Below are 17,500 nucleotides of genomic sequence, written 5' to 3'. Positions count from 1 at the left end.
TGAGAACGGAAGTAATACAGCATCTATCACAAAATAAAGCCTCTTGGAGAGTAAACGTTTGACCAAAAGACAAATACAACATAAATTAGTGATGGGCGAAAAGGCAAGAGCAAAAAACAGACTAACTGATTGTGAGCAGGAATGTTTTGGTTGGACATTGAGAAAGGCAGTAATACAGCATCAATCACAAAATAAAGCCATTTGGAGAGGAACATTTTGACCAAATGACAAATACAAAATAAATTAGTGATCGGCAAAAAGGCAAGAGCAAAACACAGACTATTTGAGTGTGAGCAGGAATGTTTTGCTTGAACATTGAGAACGGAAGTAATACAGCATCTATCACAAAATAAAGCCTTTTGGAAAGTAAACGTTTGACCAAAAGACAAATACAATATAAATTAGTCATGGGTGAAGAGCCAAGATCAAAACACAGACTAACTGACTGTGAGCAGGAATGTTTTGCTTGAACATTGAGAAAGGCAGTAATACAGCATCAATCACAAAACAAACCCATTAGGAGAGTAAATTGTTGACCAAAAGACAAATACAAAATAAATTAGTGATGGGCGAAAAGGCAAGAGCAAAACACAGACTAATTGATTGTGAACAGGAATGTTTTGCTTAAACATTGAGAACGGAAGTAATACAGCATCAATCACAAAATAAAGCCTTTTGGAGAGTAAACGTTTGACCAAAAGACAAATACAATATAAATTAGTGATGGGCGAAAAGGCAAGAGCAAAACACAGACTAACTGACTGTGAGCAGGAATTTTTTGCTTGAACATTGAGAACGGAAGTAATACAGCATCTATCACAAAATAAAGCCTTTTGGAGAGTAACATTTTGACCAAAAGACAAATACAAAATAAATTAGTGATCGGCAAAAAGGCAAGAGCAAAACACAGACTATTTGATTGTGAGCAGGAATGTTTTGTTTGGACATTGAGAAAGGCAGTAATACAGCATCAATCACAAAATAAAGCCATTTGGAGAGGAACATTTTGACCAAAAGACAAATACAACATGAATTAGTGATGGGCGAAAAGGCAAGAGCAAAAAACAGACTAACTGATTGTGAGCAGGAATGTTTTGGTTGGACATTGAGAAAGGCAGTAATACAGCATCAATCACAAAATAAAGCCATTTGGAGAGTAACATTTTGACCAAAAGACGCATACAATATAAATTAGTGATGGGCGAAAAGGCAAGAGCAAAACACAGACTAACTGACTGTGAGCAGGAATGTTTTGCTTGAACATTGAGAAAGGCAGTAATACAGCATCAATCGCAAAACAAACCCATTAGGAGAGTAAACATTTGACCAAAAGACAAATACAACATAAATTAGTGATGGGCGAAGAGGCAAGAGCAAAACACAGACTATTTGATTGTGAACAGGAATGTTTTGCTTGAACATTAAGAAAGGCAGTAATACAGCATCAATCACAAAATAAAGCCATTTGGAGAGTAACATTTTGACCAAAAGACAAATACAAAATAAATTAGTGATGGGCGAAAAGGCAAGATCAAAACACAGACTAACTGATTGTGAGCAGGAATGTTTTGCTTGAACATTGAGAAAGGCAGTAATACAGCATCAATCACAAAATAAACCCATTAGGAGAGTAAATTGTTGACCAAAAGACAAATACAAAATAAATTAGTGATGGGTGAAGAGGCAAGAGCAAAACACAGACTATTTGATTGTGAACAGGAATGTTTTGCTTGAACATTGAAAACGGAAGTAATACAGCATCTATCACAAAATAAAGCCTTTTGGAGAGTAAACGTTTGACCAAAAGACAAATACAACATAAATTAGTGATGGGCGAAAAGGCAAGATCAAAAAACAGACTAACTGACTGTGAGCAGGAATGTTTTGGTTGAACATTGAGAAAGGCAGTAATACAGCATCAATCACAAAATAAAGCCATATGGAGAGTAAACTTTTGACCAAAAAACAAATACAAAATAAATTAGTGATCGGCAAAAAGGCAAGAGCAAAACACAGACTAATTGATTGTGAGCAGGAATGTTTTGCTTGAACATTGAGAAAGGCAGTAATACAGCATCAATCACAAAATAAACCCATTGGAGAGGAACATTTTTACCAAAAGACAAATACAACATAAATTAGTGATGGGTGAAGAGGCAAGAGCAAAAAACAGACTAACTGATTGTGAGCAGGAATGTTTTGCTTGAACATTGAGAAAAGCAGTAATACAGCATCAATCACAAAATAAAGCCTTTTGGAGAGTAACATTTTGACCAAAAGACAAATACAATATAAATTAGTGATGGGCGAAAAGGCAAGAGCAAAAAACAGACTAACTGATTGTGAGCAGGAATGTTTTGGTTGGACATTGAGAAAGGCAGTAATACAGCATCAATCACAAAACAAACCCATTAGGGGAGTAAATTGTTGACCAAAAGACAAATACAAAATAAATTAGTGATCGGCAAAAAGGCAAGATCAAAAAACAGACTAACTGTTTGTGAGCAGGAATGTTTTGGTTGGACATTGAGAAAGGCAGTAATACAGCATCAATCACAAAATAAAGCCATTTGGAGAGGAACATTTTGACCAAAAGACAAATACAACATAAATTAGTGATGGGTGAAGAGGCAAGAGCAAAACACCGACTAACTGATTGTGAGCAGGAATGTTTTGGTTGAACATTGAGAAAGGCAGTAATACAGCATCAATCACAAAATAAACCCATTGGAGAGGAAAATTTTGACCAAAAGACAAATACAACATAAATTAGTGATGGGCGAAAAGGCAAGATCAAATAACAGACTAACTGATTGTGAGCAGGAATGTTTTGTTTGGACATTGAGAAAGGCAGTAATACATCATCAATCACAAAATAAACCCATTGGAGAGGAACATTTTGACCAAAAGACAAATACAAAATAAATTAGTGATCGGCAAAAAGGCAAGAGCAAAACACAGACTAACTGATTGTGAGCAGGAATGTTTTGCTTGAACATTGAGAACGGAAGTAATACAGCATCTATCACAAAATACAGCCTTTTGGAGAGTAGTTTGACCAAAAGACAAATACAACATAAATTAGTGATGGGCGAAAAGGCAAGATCAAAAAACAGACTAACTGATTGTGAGCAGGAATGTTTTGGTTGGACATTGAGAAAGGCAGTAATACAGCATCAATCACGAAATAAAGCCATTTGGAGAGGAACATTTTGACCAAAAGACAAATACAACATAAATTAGTGATGGGTGAAGAGGCAAGAGCAAAACACAGACTATTTGATTGTGAGCAGGAATGTTTTGGTTGAACATTGAGAAAGGCAGTAATACAGCATCAATCACAAAACAAACCCATTAGGAGAGTAAATTGTTGACCAAAAGACAAATACAAAATAAATTAGTGATTGGCAAAAAGGCAAGAGCAAAACACAGACTATTTGATTGTGAACAGGAATGTTTTGCTTGAACATTGAGAACGGAAGTAATACAGCATCTATCACAAAATAAAGCTTTTTGGAGAGTAAACGTTTGACCAAAAGACAAATACAATATAAATTAGTGATGGACGAAAAGGAAAGATAAAAAAACAGACTAACTGATTGTGAGCAGGAATGTTTTGGTTGGACATTGAGAAAGGCAGTAATACAGCATCAATCACAAAATAAAGCCATTTGGAGAGTAACATTTTGACCAAAAGACAAATACAAAATAAATTACTGATCGGCAAAAAGGCAAGAGCAAAACACAGACTATTTGATTGTGAGCAGGAATGTTTTGCTTGAACATTGAGAACGGAAGTAATACAGCATCAATCACAAAATAAAGCCTTCTGGAGAGTAAACGTTTGACCAAAAGACAAATACAAAATAAATTAGTGATGGGCGAAGAGGCAAGAGCAAAACACAGACTATTTGATTGTGAGCAGGAATGTTTTGCTTGAACATTGAGAACGGAAGTAATACAGCATCAATCACAAAATAAAGCCTTTTGGAGAGTAAACGTTTGACCAAAAGACAAATACAATATAAATTAGTGATGGGCGAAAGGGCAAAATCAAAAAACAGACTAACTGATTGTGAGCAGGAATGTTTTGCTTGAACATTGAGAACGGAAGTAATACAGCATCAATCACAAAACAAACCCATTAGGAGAGTAAATTGTTGACCAAAAGACAAATACAAAATAAATTAGTGATTGGCAAAAAGGCAAGAGCAAAACACAGACTATTTGATTGTGAACAGGAATGTTTTGCTTGAACATTGAGAACGGAAGTAATACAGCATCTATCACAAAATAAAGCCTTTTGGAGAGTAAACGTTTGACCAAAAGACAAATACAATATAAATTAGTGATGGGCAAAAAGGCAAGAGCAAAAAACAGACTAACTGATTGTGAGCAGGAATGTTTTGGTTGGACATTGAGAAAGGCAGTAATACAGCATCAATCACGAAATAAAGCCATTTGGAGAGGAACATTTTGACCAAAAGACAAATACAACATAAATTAGTGATGGGTGAAGAGGCAAGAGCAAAACACAGACTATTTGATTGTGAACAGGAATGTTTTGCTTGAACATTGAGAACGGAAGTAATACAGCATCTATCACAAAATAAAGCCTTTTGGAGAATAAACGTTTGACCAAAAGACAAATACAACATAAATTAGTGATGGGTGAAGAGGCAAGATCAAAACACAGACTAACTGACTGTGAGCAGGAATGTTTTGCTTGAACATTGAGAAAGGCAGTAATACAGCATCAATCGCAAAACAAACCCATTAGGAGAGTAACATTTTGACCAAAAGACAAATACAATATAAAATAGTGATGGGCGAAAAGGCAAGAGCAAAACACAGACTAACTGATTGTGAGCGGGAATGTTTTGCTTGAACATTGAGAAAGGCAGTAATACAGCATCAATCGCAAAATAAACCCATTGGAGAGGAACATTTTGACCAAAAGACAAATACAACATAATTTAGTGATGGGCGAAAAGGCAAGATCAAAAAACAGACTAACTGATTGTGAGCAGGAATGTTTTGCTTGAACATTGAGAAAGGTAGTAATACAGCATCAATCGCAAAACAAACCCATTAGGAGAGTAAATTGTTGACCAAAAGACAAATACAAAATAAATTAGTGATCGGCAAAAAGGCAAGATCAAAACACAGACTAACTGATTGTGAGCAGGTATGTTTTGGTTGAACATTGAGAACGGAAGTAATACAGCATCTATCACAAAATAAAGTCATATGGAGAGTAAACGTTTGACCAAAAGACAAATACAATATAAATTAGTGATGGGCGAAAAGGCAAGATCAAAAAACAGACGAACTGATTGTGAGCAGGAATGTTTTGCTTGAACATTGAGAACGGAAGTAATACAGCATCTATCACAAAATAAAGCTTTTTTGGAGAGTAAACGTTTGACCAAAAGACAAATACAATATAAATTAGTGATGGACGAAAAGGAAAGATAAAAAAACAGACTAACTGATTGTGAGCAGGAATGTTTTGGTTGGACATTGAGAAAGGCAGTAATACAGCATCAATCACAAAATAAAGCCATTTGGAGAGTAACATTTTGACCAAAAGACAAATACAAAATAAATTACTGATCGGCAAAAAGGCAAGAGCAAAACACAGACTATTTGATTGTGAACAGGAATGTTTTGCTTGAACATTGAGAACGGAAGTAATACAGCATCAATCACAAAGTAAAGCCTTCTGGAGAGTAAACGTTTGACCAAAAGACAAATACAAAATAAATTAGTGATGGGCGAAGAGGCAAGAGCAAAACACAGACTATTTGATTGTGAGCAGGAATGTTTTGCTTGAACATTGAGAACGGAAGTAATACAGCATCAATCACAAAATAAACCCATTAGGAGAGTAAATTGTTGACCAAAAGACAAATACAAAATAAATTAGTGATTGGCAAAAAGGCAAGAGCAAAACACAGACTATTTGATTGTGAACAGGAATGTTTTGCTTGAACATTGAGAACGGAAGTAATACAGCATCTATCACAAAATAAAGCCTTTTGGAGAGTAAACGTTTGACCAAAAGACAAATACAATATAAATTAGTGATGGGCAAAAAGGCAAGAGCAAAAAACAGACTAACTGATTGTGAGCAGGAATGTTTTGGTTGGACATTGAGAAAGGCAGTAATACAGCATCAATCACGAAATAAAGCCATTTGGAGAGGAACATTTTGACCAAAAGACAAATACAACATAAATTAGTGATGGGTGAAGAGGCAAGAGCAAAACACAGACTATTTGATTGTGAACAGGAATGTTTTGCTTGAACATTGAGAACGGAAGTAATACAGCATCTATCACAAAATAAAGCCTTTTGGAGAGTAAACGTTTGACCAAAAGACAAATACAACATAAATTAGTGATGGGCGAAAAGGCAAGATCAAAACACAGACTAACTGACTGTGAGCAGGAATGTTTTGCTTAAACATTGAGAAAGGCAGTAATACAGCATCAATCGCAAAACAAACCCATTAGGAGAGTAACATTTTGACCAAAAGACAAATACAATATAAAATAGTGATGGGCGAAAAGGCAAGAGCAAAACACAGACTAACTGATTGTGAGCGGGAATGTTTTGCTTGAACATTGAGAAAGGCAGTAATACAGCATCAATCGCAAAATAAACCCATTGGAGAGGAACATTTTGACCAAAAGACAAATACAACATAATTTAGTGATGGGTGAAGAGGCAAGATCAAAAAACAGACTAACTGATTGTGAGCAGGAATGTTTTGCTTGAACATTGAGAAAGGTAGTAATACAGCATCAATCGCAAAACAAACCCATTAGGAGAGTAACATTTTGACCAAAAGACAAATACAATATAAAATAGTGATGGGCGAAAAGGCAAGAGCAAAACACAGACTAACTGATTGTGAGCGGGAATGTTTTGCTTGAACATTGAGAAAGGCAGTAATACAGCATCAATCGCAAAATAAACCCATTGGAGAGGAACATTTTGACCAAAAGACAAATACAACATAATTTAGTGATGGGTGAAGAGGCAAGATCAAAAAACAGACTAACTGATTGTGAGCAGGAATGTTTTGCTTGAACATTGAGAAAGGTAGTAATACAGCATCAATCGCAAAACAAACCCATTAGGAGAGTAAATTGTTGACCAAAAGACAAATACAAAATAAATTAGTGATCGGCAAAAAGGCAAGATCAAAACACAGACTAACTGATTGTGAGCAGGTATGTTTTGGTTGAACATTGAGAACGGAAGTAATACAGCATCTATCACAAAATAAAGCCATATGGAGAGTAAACGTTTGACCAAAAGACAAATACAATATAAATTAGTGATGGGCGAAAAGGCAAGATCAAAAAACAGACGAACTGATTGTGAGCAGGTATGTTTTAGTTGGACATTGAGAAAGGCAGTAATACAGCATCAATCACAAAATAAACCCATTGGAGAGGAACATTTTGACCAAAAGACAAATACAACATAAATTAGTGATGGGTGAAGAGGCAATAGCAAAACACAGACTAACTGATTGTGAGCAGGTATGTTTTGCTTGAACATTGAGAACGGAAGTAATACAGCATCAATCACAAAATAAACCCATTGGAGAGGAACATTTTGACCAAAAGACAAATACAACATAAATTAGTGATGGGTGAAGAGGCAAGAGCAAAACACAGACTATTTGATTGTGAACAGGAATGTTTTGCTTTGAACATTGAGAAAGGCAGTAATACAGCATCAATCACAAAATAAAGCCATATGGAGAGTAAACGTTTGACCAAAAAACAAATACAATATAAATTAGTGATGGGCGAAAAGGCAAGATCAAAAAACAGACTAACTGATTGTGAGCAGGAATGTTTTGCTTGAACATTGAGAAAGGCAGTAATACAGCATCAATCACAAAATAAAGCCATTTGGAGAGTAAATTGTTGACCAAAAGACAAATACAAAATAAATTAGTGATGGGTGAAGAGGCAAGATCAAAACACAGACTAACTGATTGTGAGCAGGAATGTTTTGGTTGGACATTGAGAACGGAAGTAATACAGCATCAATCACAAAATAAACCCATTGGAGAGGAACATTTTGACCAAAAGACAATTACAACATAAATTAGTGATGGGTGAAGAGGCAAGAGCAAAACACAGACTATTTGATTGTGAGCAGGAATGTTTTGCTTGAACATTGAGAAAGGCAGTAATACAGCATCAATCACAAAATAAAGCCATATGGAGAGTAACATTTTGACCAAATGACGCATACAATATAAATTAGTGATGGGTGAAGAGGCAAGAGCAAAACACAGACTATTTGATTGTGAACAGGAATGTTTTGCTTGAACATTGAGAACGGAAGTAATACAGCATCTATCACAAAATAAAGCCATTTGGAGAGTAAACGTTTGACCAAAAGACAAATACAATATAAATTAGTGATGGGCGAAAAGGCAAAAGCAAAACACAGACTAACTGATTGTGAGCAGGAATGTTTTGGTTGGACATTGAGAAAGGCAGTAATACAGCATCAATCACAAAATAAAGCCATTTGGAGAATAACATTTTGACCAAAAGACAAATACAAAATAAATTAGTGATCGGCAAAAAGGCCAGAGCAAAACACAGACTATTTGATTGTGAACAGGAATGTTTTGCTTGAACATTGAGAACGGAAGTAATACAGCATCAATCACAAAATAAAGCCATTTGGAGAGTAACATTTTGACCAAAAGACAAATACAATATAAATTAGTGATGGGTGAAGAGGCAAGAGCAAAACACAGACTAACTGATTGTGAGCAGGAATGTTTTGGTTGGACATTGAGAAAGGCAGTAATACAGCATCAATCACGAAATAAAGCCATTTGGAGAGTAACATTTTGACCAAAAGACAAATACAACATAAATTAGTGATGGTGAAGAGGCAAGAGCAAAACACAGACTAGCTGACTGTGAGCAGGTATGTTTTGGTTGAACATTGAGAAAGGCAGTAATACAGCATCAATCACAAAATAAAGCCATTGGAGAGGAACATTTTGACCAAAAGACAAATACAACATAAATTAGTTTTGGGTGAAGAGGCAAGATCAAAACACAGACTAACTGATTGTGAGCAGGAATGTTTTGGTTGAACATTGAGAAAGGCAGTAATACAGCATCAATCACAAAATAAACCCATTGGAGAGGAACATTTTGATGAAAAGACAAATACAGCATAAATTAATGATGGGCGAAAAGGCAAGATCAAAAAACAGACGAACTGATTGTGAGCAGGTATGTTTTAGTTGAACATTGAGAAAGGCAGTAATACAGCATCAATCACAAAATATACCCATTGGAGAGGAACATTTTGACCATAAGACAAATACAACATAAATTAGTGATGGGTGAAGAGGCAAGAGCAAAACACAGACTAACTGACTGTGAGCAGGAATGTTTTGGTTGGACATTGAGAAAGGCAGTAATACAGCATCAATCACAAAATAAACCCATTGGAGAGTAAACGTTTGACCAAAAGACAAATACAATATAAATTAGTGATGGGCGAAGAGGCAAGAGCAAAACACAGACTAATTGATTGTAAACAGGAATGTTTTGCTTGAACATTGAGAAAGGCAGTAATACAGCATCAATCACAAAATAAAACCTTTTGGAGAGTAACATTTTGACCAAATGACGCATACAATATAAATTAGTGATGGGCGAAAAGGCAAGATCAAAAAACAGACTAATTGATTGTGAGCAGGAATGTTTTGGTTGGACATTGAGAAAGGCAGTAATACAGCATCAATCACAAAATAAAGCCATTTGGAGAGTAACATTTTGATCAAATGACGTATACAATATAAATTAGTGATGGGCGAAGAGGCAAGAGCAAAACACAGACTAACTGATTGTGAACAGGAATGTTTTGCTTGATCACTGAGAAAGGCAGTAATACAGCATCAATCGCAAAACAAACCCATTAGGAGAGTAAATTGTTGACCAAAAGACAAATACAACATAAATTAGTGATGGGTGAAGAGGCAAGATCAAAACACAGACTAACTGATTGTGAGCAGGAATGTTTTGCTTGAACATTGAGAAAGGCAGTAATACAGCATCAATCGCATAACAAACCCAATAGGAGAGTAAATTGTTGACCAAAAGACAAATACAAAATAAATTAGTAATCGACAAAAAGGCAAGATCAAAAAACAGACTAACTGATTGTGAACAGGAATGTTTTGCTTGAACATTGAGAAAGGCAGTAATACAGCATCAATCACAAAATATACCCATTGGAGAGGAACATTTTGACCAAAAGACAAATACAATATAAATTAGTGATGGGCGAAAAGGCAAGATCAAAACACAGACTAACTGATTGTGAGCAGGAATGTTTTGGTTGGACATTGAGAAAGGCAGTAATACAGCATCTATCACAAAATAAAGCCTTTTGGAGAGTAAAGGTTTGACCAAAAGACAAATACAATATAAATTAGTGATGGGCGAAAAGGCAAGATCAAAACACAGACTAACTGATTGTGAGCAGGAATGTTTTGGTTGGACATTGAGAAAGGCAGTAATACAGCATCAATCACAAAACAAACCCATTCGGAGAGTAAATTGTTGACCAAAAGACAAATACAATATAAATTAGTGATGGGTGAAGAGGCAAGAGCAAAACACAGACTATTTGATTGTGAACAGGAATGTTTTGCTTGAACATTGAGAACGGAAGTAATACAGCATCTATCACAAAATAAAGCCTTTTGGAGAGTAAACGTTTGACCAAAAGACAAATACAAAATAAATTAGTGATGGGTGAAGAGGCAAGATCAAAACACAGACTAACTGATTGTGAGCAGGAATGTTTTGCTTGGACATTGACAAAGGCAGTAATACAGCATCAATCACAAAATAAAGCCATTTGGAGAGTAACATTTTGACCATTCGGCATCACAACATTGGGGGTAGTTTGCAAGAAGAACAAAGCAGAACTTTCTCCGCAGGGCTCCTGGAATTTAGCATGGGGCTAAAAAAAAAAAAAAGTATATTTTAAACACAGAACAGTCCATTACAGTAAAAAAATTAAAAATTAAAAAAAAAACAATACAACATAAATCGCCTAAGAACTGTTATTAAGATTAAAATTGTTGTTTGACGAGCGATGAATAAATGATGAATTTCAAAGAAGAAGACAAGAAGGTCATGTGGAGGAGAATCCTAAGGAGGGAGAAATAAACAAATATCCTCACATGTGCTTGAGGATAAAATGTGCCCAATTCATTAGACCACACTACACTACACAACATTAGATTACACTACACTACACAACATTAGACCACACTACACTACACTACAAAAAAAACTACTCTGCACAACACTAGACTGCCAATCACTACACAACACTAGAATACACACCACTACACAACATTAGATTACAGTACACTACAAAAAAACTACACTAGACCACACTACACTACTCAGCATTAGACCACACTACACTACACAACATTAGACTACACTACACTACACAACATTACACTACACTACACTACACAACATTAGACCACACTACACTACTCAACATTAGACCACACTACACTACACAACATTAGACTACACTACACTACACAACATTAGACCACACTACACTACTCAACATTAGACCACACTACACTACACAACATTAGACTACACTACACTACAAAAAAAGTACTCTGCACAACACTAGACTACCAATCAGTACACAACATTAGACCACACTACACTACACTACAAAAAACTATTCTGCACAACACTAGACTACACATCACTACACAACACTAGAATACATACCACTACACAACAATAGATTACAGTACACTACAAAAAAACTACACTAGACCACACTACACTACTCAACATTAGACCACACTACACTACACAACATTAGACCACACTACACTACACAACATTAGACTACACTACACTACACTACAAAAAACTACTCTGCACAACACTAGACTGCCAATCACTACACAACACTAGACTACACATCACTACACAACACTAGAATACATACCACTACACAACATTAGATTACAGTACACTACAAAAAAAACTACACTAGACCACACTACACTACTCAACATTAGACCACACTACACTACACAACATTAGATTACACTACACTACACAACATTAGACCACACTACACTACACTACAAAAAACTACTCTGCACAACACTAGACTGCCAATCACTACACAACACTAGACTACACTACACTACTCAACATTAGACCACACTACACTACACAACATTAGATAACAGTACACTACAAAAAACTACACTAGACCACACTACACTACTCAACATTAGACCACACTACACTACACAACATTAGACTACACTACACTACACTACAAAAAAAAACTACTCTGCACAACACTAGACTACCAATCACTACACAACACTAGACTACACATCCCTACAAAAAACTATTCTGCACAACACTAGACTACACATCACTACACAACACTACAAAAACTACACTAGACTACACATCACTACACATTAGAGTAGACTACACAACATTAGACTAGACTACACAACATTAGAGTAGACTACACAACATTAGACTAGACTACACAACAGTATTATTGAGTGTAATGGTGGAGACTGACAGTGTGTGTCCCCCCCCCAGGCTGCGAGTGGGCCCACCCCAAGATGACGTCCCCCAGGAGCCGAGGCAAGAAGAAACCCCCCAAAGACAGCATGACGCTGCTGCCGTGCTTTTATTTTGTAGAGGTAGGTCAGTGTGCTCCAGTCATGACGCTGCTGCCGTGCTTTTATTTTGTAGAGGTAGGTCAGTGTGCTGACTGAATATGTGTGTTCTTTTGTAGCTGCCCATTGTGCTGTCCTCCCTGGTGTCTCTCTACTTCCTGGAGCTGACGGACATCTTGCCCCCCGCCATGGTGGGCTTCCGTTGCCATGACCGCGACCTCTCCATGCCCTACGTGGAGACGGGAGACGAACTCATTCCTCTTCTGATGCTGCTCAGCTTGGCCTTTGCTGGACCTGCAGCGTCTGTAAGTCCACACACTTTTTATCACTTCAAGGACTTGGGAAGACAGAAAAATAACCCTAACCCTAACCCTAACCCCAAACCTAACCCTAACCCTAACCCTAACCCTAACCCTAACCCTAACTCTAACTCTAACTCTAACTCTAAACCCTAACCCTAACCCTAACTCCTAACCCTAACCCTAACACTAACCCTAACCCTAACCCTAACTCCTAACCCTAACCCTAACCCTAACCCTAACCCTAACCCTAACCCTAAAAAAAAAATTTACCTTGAAATTTTTTTTTACCTTTAAAATCATTTGTTTACCTTGAAAATCATTTTTAACCTTGAAAAAAATTGTTTACCTTGAACATTTTTTTTACCTTGAAAATCATTTTTTACCTTGAAAATCATATTTTAACTTAAAACACTTTTTTTTTTTTTTTTTTTTTTTTTTTTAACTTTTTGAAAAAAACATTTAATTTTAGTAAAAAAAATTAATTTTTTTAATTTTTGTAAAAATTTCTAAATTCAAAAAAAAAAATTTTATTTTTTTATTTTTTAACTTTTTAAAAAAAAAAAAAAAAAAAATTTTTTTTTTTTTTTTTTTTTTTAATATTTTGAATTTTTTTAAATATTTTTAACTTTTTTTTAACTTTTTTTTTTTAATTTTACCCTAACCCTAACCCTAACCCAAACCCTAACCCTAACCCTACAAAAAAATGTTAATTGTTAAAATTGTTTAAAAAAATCAAAACAATTTAAAATTGTTTAAAATTGTTTTAAAAAAAATTTAAACATTTAAAAAAGTTAAAAAAAAAGTTAAAAAAGTTTAAAAAAAACAAAATAAAAAAAAGATTTTAAAAACATTTTTAAAAATTTTTAAAAATGTGAAAATCATTTTTTACCTTGAAAATCATTTTTACCCTTGAAAAAAAAAAGTGTACCTTGAAAAATTGTTTTTACCTTGAAAATGATTTTTTACCTTGAAAAAAAATGTTTACCTTGAAAAAAAAATTACCTTGAAATTTTTTTTTTACCTTGAAAATCATTTGTTTACCTTGAAATTCATTTTTAACCTTGAAAAAAAAATTTTACCTTGAAAATTTTTTTTACCTTGAAAATTTTTTTTTACCTTGAAAATCATGTTTTAACTTAAAACACTTTTTTTTTTTTTTTAAATTTTTTTTTACTTTTTGAAAAAAAATTCTAATTTTTGTAAAAAAATTCTATTTTTTTAATTTTTTTTTAAATGTCTTTTTTTATATATTTTTCTAAAAAAAAATATTTTTTTTAAATTTAATTTTTTTTTTAATTTTAAAATATTTTTAATTTTTTTTTAATATTTTAAACTTTTTTTAACTTTTTTTTAACTTTTTTTTAACTTTTTTTTAACTTTTTTTTTAACTTTTTTGAACTTTTTAAAACTTTTTAAAACTTTTTAAAACTTTTAAAAACTTTTAAAAACTTTTTAAAACTTTTTAAATCTTTTTTTTTTTTAATTTTACCCTAACCCTAACCCTACTAGGGAACTAGAAGCGTCCCAGTAGGTGATTGAAAGCCAACCTGATGAGGTCTAGGAGACCGAAAGGTGTCGTTGGACAGCCGCAATAATTTGTTGAGTTGTGTTTGCCACCACATTGAGCGCCAGTAATTGGAGTTATGTCATTCGGGGTCTCCGGGGGGTCCTGCGTTTGGCGTGGGCGTCACCTTGGCGGGTTGTAGACGGACAGTGCACAACCCTAACCCTAACCCCTAACCCTAACCCCTAACCCCCTCCTCCTCCTAAACCCAACCCCAACCCTAACCCTAACCCTAACTCCTAACCCTAACCCCAACCCTAACTCTAACCCCTAACCCTAACCCTAACCCTAACTCCTAACCCTAACCGTAACCCTAACCCAAACCTAACCCCAACACTAAACTCAAACCTAACCCTAACCCTAACCCTAACCCTAACCCACACCCATAATCCTAACACTAACCCTAACCCCTAACCCTAACCCTTACTCCTCACCCTAACCTTAACCCCAACCCTAACCCTCACCCCTAACCCTAACACTAACCATAACCCTAACCCTAACCCTAACCCTAACTAGAAAAATATATATTTTTGTCTTCAACATGTCACTTTATGTGGCTTTAAAAATGTTCATTTTCATAGTTTTTTTTTTTCAATCTGTTGTGTCATTTTCTATATTTGGACCTCTCCAATTTTTTGAAATATTGAATTGTTTACAATTGAGAAAAATAAATAAATAAGAAAATGAAATGTATTTTTATTTGTTTATTTTTATATTTTTGAATGTAATTATTTTAAGAATTCCATTCAGCAATGATAATAACAATAGCAACATCATCTTCATCATCACCATATTTATAATTATTATTATTGTTATTGATGAAGATTATATTATTATTTTTATTATTGTCATTATTATTATTATTATTGTTGTTATTATTATTATTATTATTATTATAAAACAAAAATATTGTGTGATAGTGCTAACCTTAAATTTTAAAGCAATACAATATTTATTAAAAAAATTTAAAACATAATAATACAATAGATTTTCCTTCTTCATCATCATCTTCATCATCACCATATGTATTATTATTATTGTTCTTGATATTATTATGTAATTATTGGCATTATTATTATTATTATTATTATTGATATTATTATTAATATTATTATAAAACAAATATATAGTGTGATCAGTGCTAACCTTAATTTTTAAAACAATGTAATATTTATTAAAATATTAAAAAACATTATAATACAATTAACATTTCCCTTCTTCATCATCATCTTCATCATGACCATATTTATTATTATTATTGTTATTGATGAATATTATATTATTATTGTCATTATTGTCATTATAGTCATTAATATTATTATTATTATTATTATTATTATTATTATTATTATTATAAAACAAATATATAGTGGGATTAGTGCTAACCTTAATTTTTAAAACAATATCATATTTACTGAAATATTAAAAAATGTAAAAATACAATTAAAATACTCCTTCTTCATCATCATCTTCATCATCACCATATTTATTAATATTATTGTTATTGATAAAGTTTATATTATTGTCATTATAGTCATTATTATTATTATTATTATAATTATTATTATAAAACAAATAAATAGTGTGAGTAGTGCTAACCTTAATTTTTAAAACGATATAATATTTATTGAAATATTAAAACACATAATAATACAATTAAAATGATCCTTCTTCGTCATCATTATCATCATTATTATTATTATTATTATTTTCAAAAATATGCATTGTTTAATTTATTTTGGCCTTTTACAAAATGTAAAAAAATAAATAATTATATTTAGAAAAGATTTAGTGTCCATATGTGCACTTGGCACCAGGACACCCTAGGCCGCAGTTCTATGATCGACTTTGTAGTTGTGTCATCGGATTTGCGGCCTCATGTTTTGGACACTTGGGTGAAGAGAGGGGCGGAGCTTTCTACCGATCACCACCTGGTGGTGAGTTGGCTGCGATGGTGGGGGAGGATGCCGGACAGACCTGGCAGGCCCAAACGCATTGTGAGGGTTTGCTGGGAACGTCTGGCAGAGTCTCCTGTCAGAGAGAGTTTCAATTCCCACCTCCGGAAGAACTTTGAACATGTCACGAGGGAGGTGCTGGACATTGAGTCCGAGTGGACCATATTCCGCACCTCTATTGTCGAGGCGGCTGATTGGAGCTGTGGCCGCAAGGTAGTTGGTGCTTGTCGTGGCGGTAATCCTAGAACCCGTTGGTGGACACCGGCGGTGAGGGATGCCGTCAAGCTGAAGAAGGAGTCCTATCGGGTTCTTTTGGCTCATGGGACTCCTGAGGCAGCGGACAGGTACCGACAGGCCAAGCGGTGTGCGGCTTCAGCGGTCGCGGAGGCAAAAACTCGGACATGGGAGGAGTTCGGGGAAGCCATGGAAAACGACTTCCGGACGGCTTCGAAGCGATTCTGGACCACCATCCGCCGCCTCAGGAAGGGGAAGCAGTGCACTACCAACACCGTGTATGGTGCGGATGGTGTTCTGCTGACCTCGACTGCGGAAGTTGTGGATCGGTGGAGGGAATACTTCGAAAACCTCCTCAATCCCACCAACACGTCTTCCTATGAGGAAGCAGTGCCTGGGGAGTCTGTGGTGGGCTCTCCTATTTCTGGGGCTGAGGTTGCTGAGGTAGTTAAAAAGCTCCTCGGTGGCAAGGCCCCGGGGGTAGATGAGATCCGCCCAGAGTTCCTTAAGGCTCTGGATGCTGTCTTGGTTGACAAGACTCTGCAGCATCGCGTGGACATCGGGGGCGGTACCACTGGATTGGCAGACCGGGGTGGTGGTTCCTCTCTTTAAGAAGGGGAACCGGAGGGTGTGTTCTAACTATCGTGGGATCACACTCTTCAGCCTTCCCGGTAAG

At 35.1% G+C, this 17,500-nt stretch overlaps 1 protein-coding gene across 2 annotated transcripts in view; it reads left to right on the top strand.

Moving 5' to 3' along the window:
- Nucleotides 1–17,500, top strand: part of plppr3a (phospholipid phosphatase related 3a) — a 57,015-nt gene that overhangs the window by 7,739 nt on the left and 31,776 nt on the right. For both annotated transcript variants that reach the window (XM_061969213.2, XM_061969212.2), the window contains exons 2-3: nucleotides 12,690–12,793; nucleotides 12,889–13,074. In XM_061969213.2, the coding sequence (XP_061825197.1) occupies nucleotides 12,713–12,793; nucleotides 12,889–13,074 (267 nt within the window). In that variant the 5' untranslated portion in view covers nucleotides 12,690–12,712. The remainder of the gene's footprint in view (nucleotides 1–12,689; nucleotides 12,794–12,888; nucleotides 13,075–17,500) is intronic.

Source organism: Nerophis lumbriciformis, linkage group LG08 (genome assembly GCF_033978685.3).
Source record: "Nerophis lumbriciformis linkage group LG08, RoL_Nlum_v2.1, whole genome shotgun sequence".
Classification (NCBI taxonomy): Eukaryota; Metazoa; Chordata; class Actinopteri; order Syngnathiformes; family Syngnathidae; genus Nerophis; species Nerophis lumbriciformis.
Note: the sequence above shows the minus strand (reverse complement) of the source record. Positions and strands in the feature narration are given on the sequence as shown.